The 15,201-nt window shown below is 45.2% G+C and overlaps 1 protein-coding gene across 3 annotated transcripts in view; it reads right to left on the bottom strand.

Moving 5' to 3' along the window:
* The window catches only part of LOC144491758 (laminin subunit beta-2-like), a 138,843-nt gene that overhangs the window by 94,941 nt on the left and 28,701 nt on the right, over nt 1–15,201 (bottom strand). For all 3 annotated transcript variants that reach the window (XM_078210013.1, XM_078210015.1, XM_078210014.1), the window contains exons 4-8: nt 13,068–13,141; nt 10,295–10,483; nt 9,490–9,553; nt 7,076–7,278; nt 5,494–5,614 (exon numbers count right to left, since the gene is read on the bottom strand). In XM_078210013.1, the coding sequence (XP_078066139.1) occupies nt 5,494–5,614; nt 7,076–7,278; nt 9,490–9,553; nt 10,295–10,483; nt 13,068–13,141 (651 nt within the window). The remainder of the gene's footprint in view (nt 1–5,493; nt 5,615–7,075; nt 7,279–9,489; nt 9,554–10,294; nt 10,484–13,067; nt 13,142–15,201) is intronic.

The following is a 15,201-nucleotide window of genomic DNA, read 5'->3' as shown; positions in this document are numbered from 1 at the left end:
TCACAACTTTTTGGGTGAAGAAATGTCTCCTCACCTCCGTCCTAAATGATCCACCCTGAATCCTCAGACTGTGATCCCTGGTTCTGGACTCCCCCCACCATTGGGAACATCCTCCCTGCATCTACCCTGTCTAGTCCTGTTAGAATTTTATAAGTCTCTATGAGATTCCCCCCCTCATTCGTCTGAACTCCAGTGAAAACAATCTTAACCTAGTCAATCTCTCCTCATACATTAGTTCCCGCCATCCCCGGAATCAGCCTGGTAAACCTTCGCTGCACTCCCTCGAGAGCAAGAACATCCTTCCTCAGAAAAGGAGACCAAAACTGCACACAATACTCTCGGTGTGGCCTCACCAAGGCCCTGTATAATTATAACATCACATCCCTGCCCCTGTACATCTTGGTGAATGCTGGAGACCTATGTCAGAAAGGGTTAATGAGGGATGTTGTGGCAAAATGACAGAATTACTGAAGTGATTAGTCTGTGTGATATTACTGTGCAGTTGGTTTAATTGTGTGAAGCATTACCTTTAATCTCAAGAAAGATAATCATGTAGTTTGTCATCTTTTAAAACCATAACATTTTGAAATAGCTCACCAGTGTCTGGGACAAATAGCATTGGAAAAGTTAACAATTCTTAAAGTTGACAAATCCACGGATCTAATGGCTTACATCTTATGATTTTAAAAGAAGTAATTACTGAGAGACACTGGTTTTGATCTTCCAGAATTTCCTCAATTCTGGAACAGTCCCTATGGATTGGAAGACAGCAATCATGATGGCCCAAATTTTAGCAGAGTAGTGGAGACTTGGTGGACCTTCCAAAATGGCATGTAGGACCCTTATTTCTGCCCCCATTTCCAACAAATACTATTTTCCCAGTAGGGAAAAAGGGGTGGGATATGACTTACGCAAGAGGGAAACCCAAACTCAACAGGGCCATTTGAACGTAACACTAAGTGCAAAATACCCTATTTTCATTGTAGCAAGGGCCTTAACCAAAAGTGTCGGGGAGTTGATTTTCAGAGTAGACTTAAGTACTGTTGAAAGGTGAATAAGATCTGTTGAACTGTCAAGTTGTGAAGTTATTTCAAGCCCCAGCCCTTTAAAAAAAACAGCCTGACTGTCAGTGAGGGGTAAAGAAATCCCTGTTCTGATCTCTTGCTGCAATAACACACAATTAAATGTGTGATAGAATTCAGGAGAAAAGCCCCAATTCTGCAAATAAGATATCGGATTAAGGTTTATAGAGCTAAGTGTGGGAAGGGAGGATTGATATAGAAGATCAACATGGTCAGATCAGTTGCTAGAATAGGCTTGAAAGACAAAATTGTCCTTCTCCTGCTTGCATTTCTTATATTCTTATTTAAAATAGTTAGCAAAATAATCAGCATGGAAAAAAAGAGAAGTTCCACCAAACAGCAGCCGAAATTTTCCGGCTGTTTCCGCCAGCGGGGATCTTCCAGTCTGGCTGACTGCAACCCATCGCCGTCAGGGAAAGCGTGAACATTGGGAAGACCCGTTGACACCGGTGAGACTGAAAGATCCTGCCACCGGCCAATGGCAGGCCACCTCCAACACTGCAAAACATGTCACACCGGGGGAGGCGGGGGGGAGGGGGGGGGGGAGGCGGGGGGGAGGCGGGGGGGAGGGGGGGGTGCGGAATTCCATCCAGAGACTTGTTCAGATTGGGAATGTCTTATTTAAAGGATGGTAGAATTAGATTCCATGGGGACTTTCAAACGACATTTTGGGCAAGGACTTAAAGAACATTTGTTAATGGAATTATGGGGAAAAAGTTGGGGCATAAAACTAAATTGGACAGATTTTTCAAAGATGGGTTGAATGGCCTCCTTCCGTGCTGCATGATTCTATGTAATCTCTTAATGCTGGATCTTAGGGCTGAGAGAACTTGGTCATTTGTATCAGAATAACAGAGGTAGCAGAAGGAGATCTCCTGCTGACCCCAGCTGGAAAAAAATTCAGCTTAGCACTCGCTAATATACAGTTCTTGATATAAACACCAACTGCAGGCAGGCTCGAGAGCAAACCCTGGGGAAATCTCTCATTGTGAGTCATGTTGACTTCACTCCACCCAGAACTATACGTGCCTGAAAGATTGGGAGAAGCCACGAGAAGGAGCTTTTTAAAGAATAAACAAGTTTCAGGAACAGAAAAAGGCCATTACTACCAACTAATCTGTCAGCTTTGAGAAATCTCTGTTCTGCCGAGCTACACTTGCCTGATAGAAAGTCAGGAAATTTAAGGCACAGAAGCAGCCAGCAGAAAAAGAGCCATTCAGCCTCATTTTAAAAAATTCTTAATGAAATGTGGGCATCACTGGCAAGGCCAAATCTGAAGGGAGTGGCTTGCTTGGCCACTTCAGAGAGCAGTTACGAGTCAACCACATTGCTGAGAGCCTGGAGTCACATGTAGGCCAGACCAGGTTAGGATGGCAGATTTCAAAGAACAAAGAACAGTACAGCACAGGAAACAGGCCCTTCGGCCCTCCAAGCCTGTGCCGCTCACTGGTCCAACTAGACCATTCGTTTGTATCCCTCCATTCCCAGACTGTGCATGTGACTATCCAGGTAAGTCTTAACGATGCCAGCGTGTCTGCCTCCACCACCCTACTTGGCAGCGCATTCCAGGCCCCCACCGCTCTCTGTGTAAAAAACGTCCCTCTGATATCTGAGCTATACCTCGCCCCTCTCACCTTGAGCCCGTGACCCCTCATGATCGTCACTTCTGATCTGGGAAAAAGCTTCCCACCATTCACCCTATCTATCCCCTTCATAATCTTGTACACCTCTATTAGATCTCCCCTCATTCTCCGTCTTTCCAGGGAGAACAAGCCCAGTTTACCCAATCTCTCCTCATAGCTAAGACTCTCCATACCAGGCAACATCCTGGTAAACCTTGACTGCACTCTCTCCAATGCCTCCACGTCCTTCTGGTAGTGCGGCGACCAGAACTGGACACCGTACTCCAATTGTGGCCTAATCAGCGTTCTATACAGCTGCAACAGCAGACTCCAGCTTTTATACTCTATACCCCGTCCTATAAAGGCAAGCATACCATATGCCTTCTTCACCACCTTCTCCACCTGTGCTGCCACCTTCAAGGATTTGTGGACTTGCACACCTAGGTCCCTCTGTGTTTCTATACTCTTGATGGCTCTGCCATTTATTGTATAACTCCCCCCTACATTAGTTCTTCCAAAATGCATCACTTCGCATTTATCTGGATTAAATTCCATCTGTCATTTCTCCGCCCAATTTTCCAGCCTATCTATATCCTGCTGTATTGTCCGACAATGTTCATCGCTATCCGCAAGTCCAGCCAACTTCGTGTCATCCGCAAACTTGCTGATAACACCAGTTACACCTTCTTCCATATCATTTATATATATCACAAATAGCAGAGGTCCCAGTACAGAGCCCTGTGGAACACCACTGGTCACAGACCTCCAGCCGGAAAAAGACCCTTCGACTGCTACCCTCTGTCTCCTATGGCCAAGCCAGTTCTCTACCCATCCAGCCACCTCTCCTTGTATCCCATGAGCTTTAACCTTCTTAACCAACCTGCCATGTGGGACTTTGTCAAATGCCTTACTGAAACCCATATAGACGACATCCATGGCCCTTCCTTCGTCAACCGGTTTTGTCACTTCTTCAAAAAACTCCACCAAATTTGTAAGGCACGACCTCCCTCTTACAAAACCATGCTGTCTGTCACTAATGAGATTGTTCCATTCTAAATGCGCATACATCCTGTCTCTAAGAATCCTCTCCAACAACTTCCCTACCACGGACGTCAAGCTCACTGGCCTATAATTACCCGAGTTATCCCTGCTACCCTTCTTAAATAACGGTACCACATTCGCTATCCTCCAATCCTCAGGGACCTCACCTGTGTCCAATGGAGAGACAAAGATTTCCGTCAGAGGCCCAGCAATTTCATCTCTTGTCTCCCTGAGCAGTCTAGGATAGATGCCATCAGGCCCTGGGGATTTGTCAGTTTTAATGTTACCTAAAAAACCTAACACTTCCTCCCTTGTAATAGAGATTCTCTCTAACAGGTCAACACCTCCCTCTGAGACACTCCCAGTCAACAAGTCCCTCTCCTTTGTGAATACCGATGCAAAGTATTCATTTAGGATCTCCCCTATTCCCTTGGGTTCTAAGCATAATTCCCCTCCTTTGTCCCCGAGAGGTCCGACTTTTTCCCTGACAACTCTTTTGTTCCTAACATATGAATAAAATGCCTTAGGATTCTCCTTAATCCTGTCTGCCAAGAACATTTTGTGACCTCTTTTTGCCCTTCTAATTCCCCGTTTGAGTTCTTTCCTACTCTCTCTGTATTCCTCCAGAGCTGCATCTGTTTTCAGTTGCCTGGACCTAACGTACGCCTCTCTTTTATTTTTGATCAGATCCTCAATTTCTCTGGTTATCCACGGCTCTCGAATCCTACCTTTCCTATCCTTCCTTTTTACAGGCACATGCCTGTCCTGCAGCCTTATCAACTGTTCCTTAAAAGACTCCCACATGCCAGACGTGGACTTACCTCCGAACAGCCTCTCCCAATCAACGGCCACCAATTCCTGCCTAATCCGGCTATAGTTCGCCTTCCCCCAATTTAGCACCCTACCCTTAGGACAACACTCGTCCTTGTCCATTACTATCCTAAAGTTAACAGAGTTGTGGTCACTATTTGCCACATGTTCCCCTACCGAAATTTTGACGACCTGACCGGGCTCATTTCCCAGAACTAGGTCCAGTACAGCCCCCTCTCTAGTCGGGCTATCTACATACTGTTCCAAAGAACCTTCCAGTACGCATTTTACAAATTCCTCCCCGTCCGGACCCCCAGCTCTAAGCACTTTCCAGTCTATTTCCTTCCATAAAGGACATGAGCTATTAGAAGGAAGAACTGTGTCAAAGCAGTGGGAGGCATTTGAAGCTGAAATTCTACATGCACAATGTAGACATATACCCACAAAAATAAAGGATGGTACTTCCAAATCTAGAGCCCCCGGCTTACCAGAAGCATACAGGCCAAGATAAAGCAAAAAAAGAAAGTTTATGACAGTAACAATAAGTTTAATACTATAGAGAGTCTAGAGGAGTATAGAAAGTACAGGGATGAAGTAGGAAATGAGGAAAGCAATGTTCTCCCGTTCACAAAACCAGACTCGAAACATTGGCTCTATTCTCTCTCCCTAGATGCTGTCAGACCTGCTGAGGTTTTTCAGCATTTTCTGTTTTTGTTCCTTTTTTGAATTTTGAACATTAGCTGTTTTCCAATTTGTTGGGGACCCTTCCAGAATCCAAGCATTTTGGAAGATTATAATCAAAGCCTCTACTATCTCTGCAGCCATTTCTTTTAAGGCTGTATGATGCAGGCCATCCTAAAGATTTTCCAATATGTTTTCAATCAGACCAATGCATTTTCCCGTCAGCTCCTGGATCTGAAATCACTGCTTACACTTACGTTTACATGCGTTGGTGTTCCGGCCCTCAGCTGGTCTCCAGGGCAGCTCATTGTAGAAGTCATCACACTTCTCACAGTTTAACCCATTCGTATTGTGATTGCACACACACCTGCCATGAACCTGCCACACGATGGAAAACAGCCATTTACACAACCAAACAATACAGTATCAATTCCAGGCTCATCCTGGGGCGGCACGGTAGCACAGTGGTTAGCACTGCTGCTTCACAGCTCCAGGGTCCTGGGTTCGATTCCCGGCTCGGGTCACTGTCTGTGTCAAGTTTGCACATTCTCCTCGTGTCTGCGTGGGTTTCCTCCGGGTGCTCCGGTTTCCTCCCACAGTCCAAAGATGTGCGGGTTAGGTTGATTGGCCAGGTTAAAAATTGCCCCTTAGAATCCTAAGATGCGTAGGTTAGAGGGATTAGCGGGTAAATATATGGGGGTAGGGCCTGGGTGGGATTGTGGTCGGTGCAGACTCGATGGGCCGAATGGCCTCCTTCTGCACTGTCGGGTTTCTATAAAATTTCTATGAAATCCGCTTGTTATAACACACTGCCTGGGCATGGAAAGCATCTGGCTATACTTTCTGCCATCCTCAATCTTACAGCATACTCACCAGACCCAGAAGTGCTCATTTAATATGTTCCTCATCACAACAGGCGATTTTACTGTAAACATAATTTTAAAAAATGTCTTCTGCTTCCCACAAGTTAGAAATAATCAGAGTTTAGACTCAAAATGCTGGAGCGTCATTGAGTATATTTCTAGTTGCTTTCCATGTGACTGGTAGACAAACATTATTACTCAGCACCTGACTGCAAAGTGACAGTGAATGTGTCACCCCAGGATATATATTCACATAACAATCAGTTCCTAACTATTTATGAATAATAACAATAAATCATTATTATTTCTCTGAATCTTTGCTCACAGGTGTAATTCCTTACACCAAAAAGCACCTGAATGGATCAGAATCATCCTCCCTCTCAAACCTAAGTAACCTCCAAGTCATCCACATTACACTCTGAGTGCGATGTTTTAAAGTTGCTAATTTGCTCTTTTTTTAAAACACATTAGCTTGTGATAAATCTGGAATGTTCTAACTGAGCCACTGCCTTTAATGCACATCTCCCAATCCTTCACCCACCTTAGGCAGCCCTGCCTTCAGTTGCCAAGGCTGTAAATCTGGAATTGCCTTTCTAAACTTCTGCCTCTCTCCCCTTCTTTAAGATGCTCCTTGAAACCCAGCTTTCTGAGCAAGGTATCGGTCTCCTGTCCTAACATAGCTTACGTGGCTCAATTGGAAATGTTGTCTGTTAATCGCTCCCATGAAGTGCCTTGTGACATTTTGCTGTGATCAAGGTTATAAATAAACACACGGCATTGAATGCTGGAATCTGCTTAATTCTCTATCACTTACTGTTCTTAATCTCCCTGCCTCCAATCTGACTCTGCTGCTTGCTGTCTGACCCCTGGTGCTTCACCAAGTGTTTGTTGTCCATGTGTGACCCGAGACAGTTTTTGTTCTCTCAATCTGTCTTTTAGGAATCTCAGATAAACACTTGTGAAGAAATTACTGTACCATTCCTTCGATATCTCCTTGGATGCCTGAAATGGGGGCACATTCACTGGCATGTCCATAGCAGAAGCAGTTTCCTCGCACCACTAGTTCATACACGGCGTAGTAATATTTCTCCTTAATCTCGTGGCGTGAATCGAGCAGGTTATCTCCCAGGGTGTGTAACTTGGTGAAATTCACACGCAGGTTGGTAATCTTCAATAAATCTTCAGTAAATTAAGAATAAAGCAGTAAGTGGTCCAAACTGGCTGGTAGTTTGCTTCAAGAACCAACACAGGCAAAGATGAACTGAATCACCTCCTGAGAGGCTGTATCACATTGCTTCTGATTCTATTAGTTTCAATAAAGACAACTCTATATTTAATATAATTAAACACTGAAACCACACAGTCAATAGCTTCAACCGTGGACCCTACAGGAATCAGTCAGTTACACTAGTGGTCAGAGTAATTTTCTCAATCACTGATTTCTTCCACTCATTTTTTCTGAATGAAAGGAGTGGGCGAACAGTCAACATATGTGGAAAGATTCATTGGCAATTTGCCAGTAGTGACACACCCAGGAAGGTCCCAAGTTGAATGTGTGGGAGATGGATAACATGTAACCATTTTATACAGTGCATGGACTAACACTGCCTGACAAATGAATCCCAAAATTCACACTTTTTAGACCCAAAACTTGCAGTCATTACTATTAAATGTCAGAACCTGTCAAAAGTGTTGACTTTTTCTATTTCATTAACATGTTAAAGTTAATTTATAAGTTAGATTATCCCTCCGTTGGTTCTACCCATAGTAAGTATCACTCTCAGGAGACTGAATGAATGGCTGGTTAACAGTCCATGATAAAGCTAAACGTGGAAGGGAATGAAATGCTGGAGGCAATGTAGAGAGGGCTAGTTGACTTAAGGTTTTGGAGATATATTGAGATAAGGCTGAAAAGCCTGGGATTGTTTATTTTGGAGAGAAAACCCAGAGCAGAGAATACATAACCACGCAAGATTCTTAACCGCATAACAGAATCGCTAATACTACATGGAATTTGCAGAATCGGTCAGAGTGTTGGATGTGTGGTATGGACAGCCCAGAAACTGAGAGAAAATTTGAGGGAGAGTTGGAATGAGACTGAGCGGTTGAGGGAGATTTGATTTTGAAGCTGACATGATGGACTGTATAGATATAACTGGTCTCCATCTCGCCAGATGGATCTGGTATCCAATTGGGGAGATGAGTGGAGATTATCCCTCTCTTTCTCCACCATCGAACATGGCATGTATCATCCAACAAAACCTGAAATAGGAGAGGCAAAGTGAGGACAGTACAATGATGGATAACATGCATCAGTCGGCACTGAAAGAGGCTGCTTCACACAAGCTGTGATGTCGCCACATACTAGATAGCATTAAATAATTAACCTCACCTTGCCTCTACCCATCCAGTCTCCTGACGGTGATTACCTACATTGCCTCGCAGTCCAGTAAAGCCACGATTTCAAAATTCTCATCCCTATGTTCAAATCCCTCCATACCATCACCCCTCCCTATTTCTATAATCTTCTCCAACTGTACAATCATCTGGGATCTCTCCATTCCTCCACTTCTGGTTTCTTGTACATCTCTGATTGCCATCATTCCAACAGTGGCAGCCGAAGTCCCGAGCTCTGGAATTCCCTCCCTGAACTTCTGCATTTCTCCACCTCTCCTCCTTTAATTCACTCATTAAAATCTACCTTTTTGAGCAAACGTTTGGTTACATGTCCCAATATTTCCTCATGTGACTCTATCAAATTCTGTCTGATAATGATCCGCTGAAGCTCCTGGAGATGTTTTCCTATGTTACATGTATGTTGTTGATAAAGGATGATCCCTTTAGTAAGATACTAGAGGTGGAACTGTATCTCAGCAGGGAGTAATAAGCAAAGGGCAGGGAAGAACTCCAACCCATTAACGAAAATCTGGTTGAGTCAACAGATATGGAATGGTTCACCTTGGTTTGAATGCCAGTTGGGGAGTGCACCTTTCTGTTACCTCGAGACTCTAGTCTTCATGTGTGAAGAACATGGAAGAACATAGGTCTTTCAGCCTGTCAAACCTGTTCCACTCCTGTATTCCTCTGCCAGACTATTCACACACTAATAATGGATCTCAGTCAAGGACAGATCTCTTGATTGATCTTTATCCACTACCGAAGCCAATGCTACACTGTCCGGCTACCATATAGAGGATAGAATTTGGGCCTGGCCCTTCCGGTGTGAATGAACAAACTTTCCTACAAAAAAAACAAAGCTTTTGAGTGAATTGCTCCTCTCATGCCTGAGGACATCCCAAGCAATGATTCACTTTTGAAGATCAGTCACTGCTGTTTTTGGGTGTGCTCTGTTTACCTAAGAACTACCGGGGCTCTAAGCACAGAACTTACTCTGGATTTGATGGCTGTAGGGGTCTGCAATGGGAATGGCTGGGTCCAGAACTCTGTAGATCACCTGTAAAGCAAGACAGCAACTTTCATCAGAATGTAAACTGTGAGAACAAGCAAACTGAAACTGCTTGGGTCAAAATTGTTTTGCTCAGGAGTGGTCCCTCTCCTCACCCTTGTTGAGGTCTGACCTCCTCATGGACCCTCTCCCCATGGAGTCCTCTCGCTGTACACGTGTCCCCTTCCTGAGCCCTCGCTCTATGGAATCCTCTCCCTTTGAATCATGTTGTCATGATTCTCCCCCAGTCTATGTTGTTACAATAAGAGATCAGGGAACCCCCCCCCCCCCCCCCCCCACCACCCACCCCTCACACTACCCAACCCCCTACCCGCCACCCCCCTACCACACCCGCCTCCCCACACCCCCCCTCCCCCCCCCCCACCTCCCCCACCTCACTCCCCAGTCCCGTGGAAAGTTTTTGCCTCAAATATTGAAAATAAAATGACTAAAAGTGCAATAAAAGCATGCTACAAATGGAAAAGTTTGAGATGGTTTTGGAATTGAAATAACACGGTAAAGATAAATCTGTGACATTGACAGTAGAATTAATGACATCAGGGAGAATTCCCAATGCTCTCCTTCAATCAGTGGCTGTTGGATTGTCCTCATTCATCTGAGAGGGTGGACTTACACCTCATCCAAAACACAGCAGCTCCAACAGTGCAGCACTCCCTCAATACAGCACCGAGTTTCTGTCCTCATTGCAGGGAGGCAGGTCCAGAACCAAGCGATTGTTTTGTTACTCACTTCTCCCTCAGTGGAAGGCTCAATGTCAGAGTAGCGCGATTCACAGATGACATCATCCACTTTTCTCAGGGGTCCCCGAGAGATATTCGGGAAGTCAGTGGCACAATCGTAACTGAAATACCGATACACCTGCCAGGTATGGCCAAAATCTGAGGAGCGCTCAATCAGCATGGCAGACGGTCTGAAGGTCTGTGGAGAGACAACACCAATTACACAGCTTTCTCCTTCAAATCTTTCCCTCCCATTTCCTCCTCTTCTTTGCTATTCCCAGTGACACCGGTAACTAACACAAGTGGTCATTCTCCACACAGGATTCAAGTGAGCATTGGTGGCGGCCAGGATTTTCCCAGCGGCGGGGTGGAGAATCTCTTGGGACCCCCAAAAGGGCTTTTATATATTAACAAAGAAAATTACAGCACAGGAACAGGCCCTTTGGCCCTCCAAGCCGGCACCGACCATGCTGCCTGACTTAACTAAAACCCCCTACCCTTCCGGGGATCATATCCCTCTATTCCCATCCTATTCATGTACTTGTCAAGACGCCCCTTAAAAGTCATTACCGTATTCGCTTCCACTACCTCCCCCGGCGACGCGTTCCAGGCACCCACCATCCTCTGTGTAAAAAATCTGCCTCGTACATCTCCTTTAAACCTTGTCCCTCGCACCTTAAACCTATGCCCCCCAGTAATTGACTCTTCCACCCTGGGAAAAAGCTTCTGACTATCCACTTTGTCCATGCCTCTCATAATCTAGTAGACTTCTATCAGGTCTCCCCTCAACCTCCGTCGCTCCAGTGAGAACAAACCAAGTTTCTCCAACCTCTCCTCAAAGCTAATGCCCTCCATACCAGGCAACATCCTGGTAAATCTTTTCTGTACCCTCTCCAAAGCCTCCACATCCTTCTGGTAGTGTGGCGACCAGAATTGAACACTATATTCCAAGTGCGGCCTAACTAAGGTTCTATAAAGCTTCAACATGACTTGCCAATTTTTAAACTCAATACCCCGGCCAATGAAGGCAAGCATGCCGTTTGCCTTCTTGACTACCTTCTCCATCTGCATTGCCACTTTCAGTGACCTGTGTACCTGTACACCCAGATCCCTCTGCCTATCAATACTCTTAAGGGTTCTGCCATTTACTGTGTATTTCCTATCTGTATTACACCTTCCAAAATGCATTACCTCACATTTGTCCGGATTAAACTCCATCTGCCATCTCTCCGCCCAAGTCTCCAACTGATCTACATCCTGCTGTATCCTCTGATGGTCCTCATCACTATCCGCAAATCCACCAACCTTTGTGTCGTCCGCAAACTTATTAATCAATCCAGTTACATTTTCCTCCAAATCATTTATAAATATTACAAACAGCAAAGGTCCCAGCACTGATCCCTGAGGAACACCACTTGTCACAGCCCTCAATTCAGAAACGCACCCTTCCACTGCTACCCTCTGTTCTTCTTTGACCGAGTCAATTTTGTATCCACTTTGCCAGCTCACCTCTGATCCCATGCGACTTCACTCTGCACCAGTCTGCCATGAGGGACCTTGTCAAAGGCCTTACTGAAGTCCATATAGACAACATCCACTGCCCTACCCTCATCAATCATCTTCGTCACTTCCTCGAAAAACTCGATCAAGTTCGTGAGACACGACCTCCCCTTCACAAAACCATGTTGCCTCTCACTAATACGTCCACTTATTTCCAAGTGGGAATAAATCCTGTCTCGAAGAATCCTCTCCAATAATTTCCCTACCACTGATGTAAGGCTCACCGGCCTGTAATTACCTGGATTATTCTTGCTACCCTTCTTAAACAAAGGAACAACATTGGCTATTCTCCAATCCTCCCGGACCTCCCCTGTAGTAAGAAGTTTAACAACACCGGGTTAAAGTCCAACAGGTTTATTTGGTAGCAAAAGCCACAAGCTTTTGGAGCCTTAAGCTCCTCCTTCAGGTGAGTGGGAATTCTGTTCACAAACAGGGCATATAAAGACACAATTCAATTTACAGAATAATGGTTGGATTGCGAATTCGTTCAGTAGCCAGACGAAGGGTATGTTTGGGGAAGTGCGGCATTTCTATTTTTATTCTTTAAACAGGGCGCCCCAATCTTTTAAGAACTGAAGTTGCTTGCTATGTCAGCTCAAACAGATTGAGCCCGCCAGCATTGCATTGTGGGACCAGTGCCACCGGTAACTAACCCAAGTGGTCATTCTCCATTCAGGACAAACTGTCCATCAGTTTTAAAAAACAGCAAGAAACCCGCCAACTCTGTCGCCAAGCTACTGTCCACTTTTACCGCCCAGGGTGACATCTGGCCAAAAAATGGCAAATTCTGCTCAGTCTATTTGCATTTTCCACAGGGAGATATGGTGGGGTGGGAGTTACAGGGCAGCAGGAACCCTGGATTATTTCTGCCTCCTTGTGCCAGTGGTGATATTGTCAACGTTAATGTCTTTTCTCTTACATGAGCTGACATCAGCCAATTTTGCACAGACCAGGAGTCAACCCCAGGGCCATTGGGCTTTTGTGGCTCACACCACACAGAATCATTCTTGGGAAACACACGCAGGGAGTATTTCTCTAATTCATTCTCAGCGTGTGGGCATCACTGCCAAGGCTCCTGTTTTCTGCTCATTCTCTACTCGCCTCTTGAGAAGGTTAGTGCTTGGCCTCCTTGAGCTGCTGTTGGAACATTAACACAACTCAACGTCTTGCTGGATCCATCAAAGTGCAGTTAACCCTCATGTACTGCACGTCTGCACACCTACCTTGAATGTCATGATGAGGTGGGTGAAGTGGAACTCTGCCTCCAGGTCCAGCCGCAAGTGGACATTGGACAGACCTGCAAGAAAGACAAATCCATCCATTGATTATAACATTTGCGATATTGCTGCTGTAGGTTCTGAAAAATAAATGCATACTCAGAACCCAAGCTTCAGGCTTGGATTCTGCTTATCCTCCACAGAATGTACAGTCTCAGTGAGGAATGGGTGACGGTCTGGAACACACTGCATGTTATACACCAGGATCTGGGAATACAACCAGTCCAAACTGGGAAGCTCAACTGACTGAGGCCTGGAGAGTCAGGTAAGCAACAAGTTGGAGACACGTCCGTTCAGTCCCGAGTGGGACCCATGACACAAAATCGCATCTAATGTAGATCAGATTTCCAAACTGGCTCACAGCGGCTACAGGAAAGCTAGACCCGGGATTGGGAAAGGTCACATTGGCGCAGTAAGGGAAATTCTGTAAATGTGGACACAGCGGAGAGGTTAGAGAACACACAATTAAATTGTGCTTTCTAAACCAATGAACGATATATTTGATAACGATTTCACATCTCAGTGACTGTCAGACATGGAGTTTTTACACAGGAGATGTTTTGTTTCTCTCACAGCCGATTACCTCAAATATCGCAATAGGACAGGAAGTGAATCGTCAATGGGCAGGAAAACCTTCAGAAGAAAATCATTGCCCAGAATTTGCTGGCTAACTAAAATAGACTCTTGGTCATTCATTGAGGTTCCTGATGCCCCATTGCCCATTAAGCTATCAGCTCTCACTCCCAACAAGTATTTGAGTTGAAGAGTGAGGAAAATAAATCTAACTCGTGGGGAGCATTGCGATCTGCCTCACATCAACAAATGCTGCGCCATTCTTCTTCGATTCAAAGAACAAAGAACAAGAAAATTACAGCACAGGAACAGGCCCTTCGGCCCTCCAAGCCTGTACTGACCATGCTGCCCAACTGAACTAAAACCACTTAGTTTTAACCAAGAGTTGGCGGAGATTCACAGCAATTCCACAGTCAGTATTCAGCAGGTAGGTCTGATTGTTGACCTAGTACAGTTCAAAAACATGAGTATTTTGTTTGCAGTAATGATGATAGTAATGGTTTGTCCTCACCACTCTCCCCTCATATTCACACAACCGCCCCATCACACACATCCCAGCCCAATTCCCCTTTCTTTCTTCCACAATTTGTTCTTGGAACGAGAGATCGCTTGCTTGGCCAGAATTTATTGTCCATTGCTAGTTGCTCTTGGGAAGCTAATTGTGGACCACCTTCTTGAACCACTGCAGTCCGTGTAAGCCTTGGGGGGGTTGCTGCAGTGCCTCTGGTAGATAGCGCACACTGCTGCCACTGTGCATCGGTGCGGAGGGAGTGAGTGTTTAAGGTGATGGACAGGATGCCAATAGATTGAGCTGTTTTATCCTGGATAGTGTCGAGCTTCTTGATTGTTGTTGGATCTGCGCTCATTCATAGAAACGTAGAAAATAGGGGCAGGAATAGTCCCTTCGAGCCTGCATCGCCATTCATCACGATCATGGCTGATCATCTGACTCAATAGCCTGATCCCCTTCACCACAAGAGCTAGAGCTAATTCCTTCTTGAAAACATATAATGATTTGGCCTCAACTACTTTCTATGGTAGTGAATTCCGCCGGCTCACCACCCTATGGGAAATTTCTCCTCATCTCAGTCCTAAAAGGTTTACCCCGTATCCTTAGACTATGATTTCTGGTTCTAGACTCCCCCACCATCGGAAACATCCTTCTTGCATCTACCCTGTCTAGTCCTGTTAGCTTTCTATGAGATCTCCCCCTCATTCTTCAGAACTCCAATGAATATAATCCTAACAACTCAATCTCTCCCCATACATCAGTACGCCATCCCAGGAGTCAGCCTGGTAAACTTTCACTGCACTCTCTATAGCAAGAACATCCTTCCTCAGATAAGGAGACCAAACTTCACTCAATACTCCAGGTGTGGCCTCACTAATGCCCAATATAATTACAGCAAGACATCCCTGCTCCTGTACTCGAATCCTCACACTATGAAGGCCAACATACCATTTGCCTTCTTTACCGCCTGCTGTACCTACATGCTTAGCTTCAGAA

The sequence above is a fragment of the Mustelus asterias genome, chromosome 3 (assembly GCF_964213995.1).
Source record: "Mustelus asterias chromosome 3, sMusAst1.hap1.1, whole genome shotgun sequence".
Lineage (NCBI taxonomy): Eukaryota > Metazoa > Chordata > Chondrichthyes > Carcharhiniformes > Triakidae > Mustelus > Mustelus asterias.
Note: the sequence above shows the minus strand (reverse complement) of the source record. Positions and strands in the feature narration are given on the sequence as shown.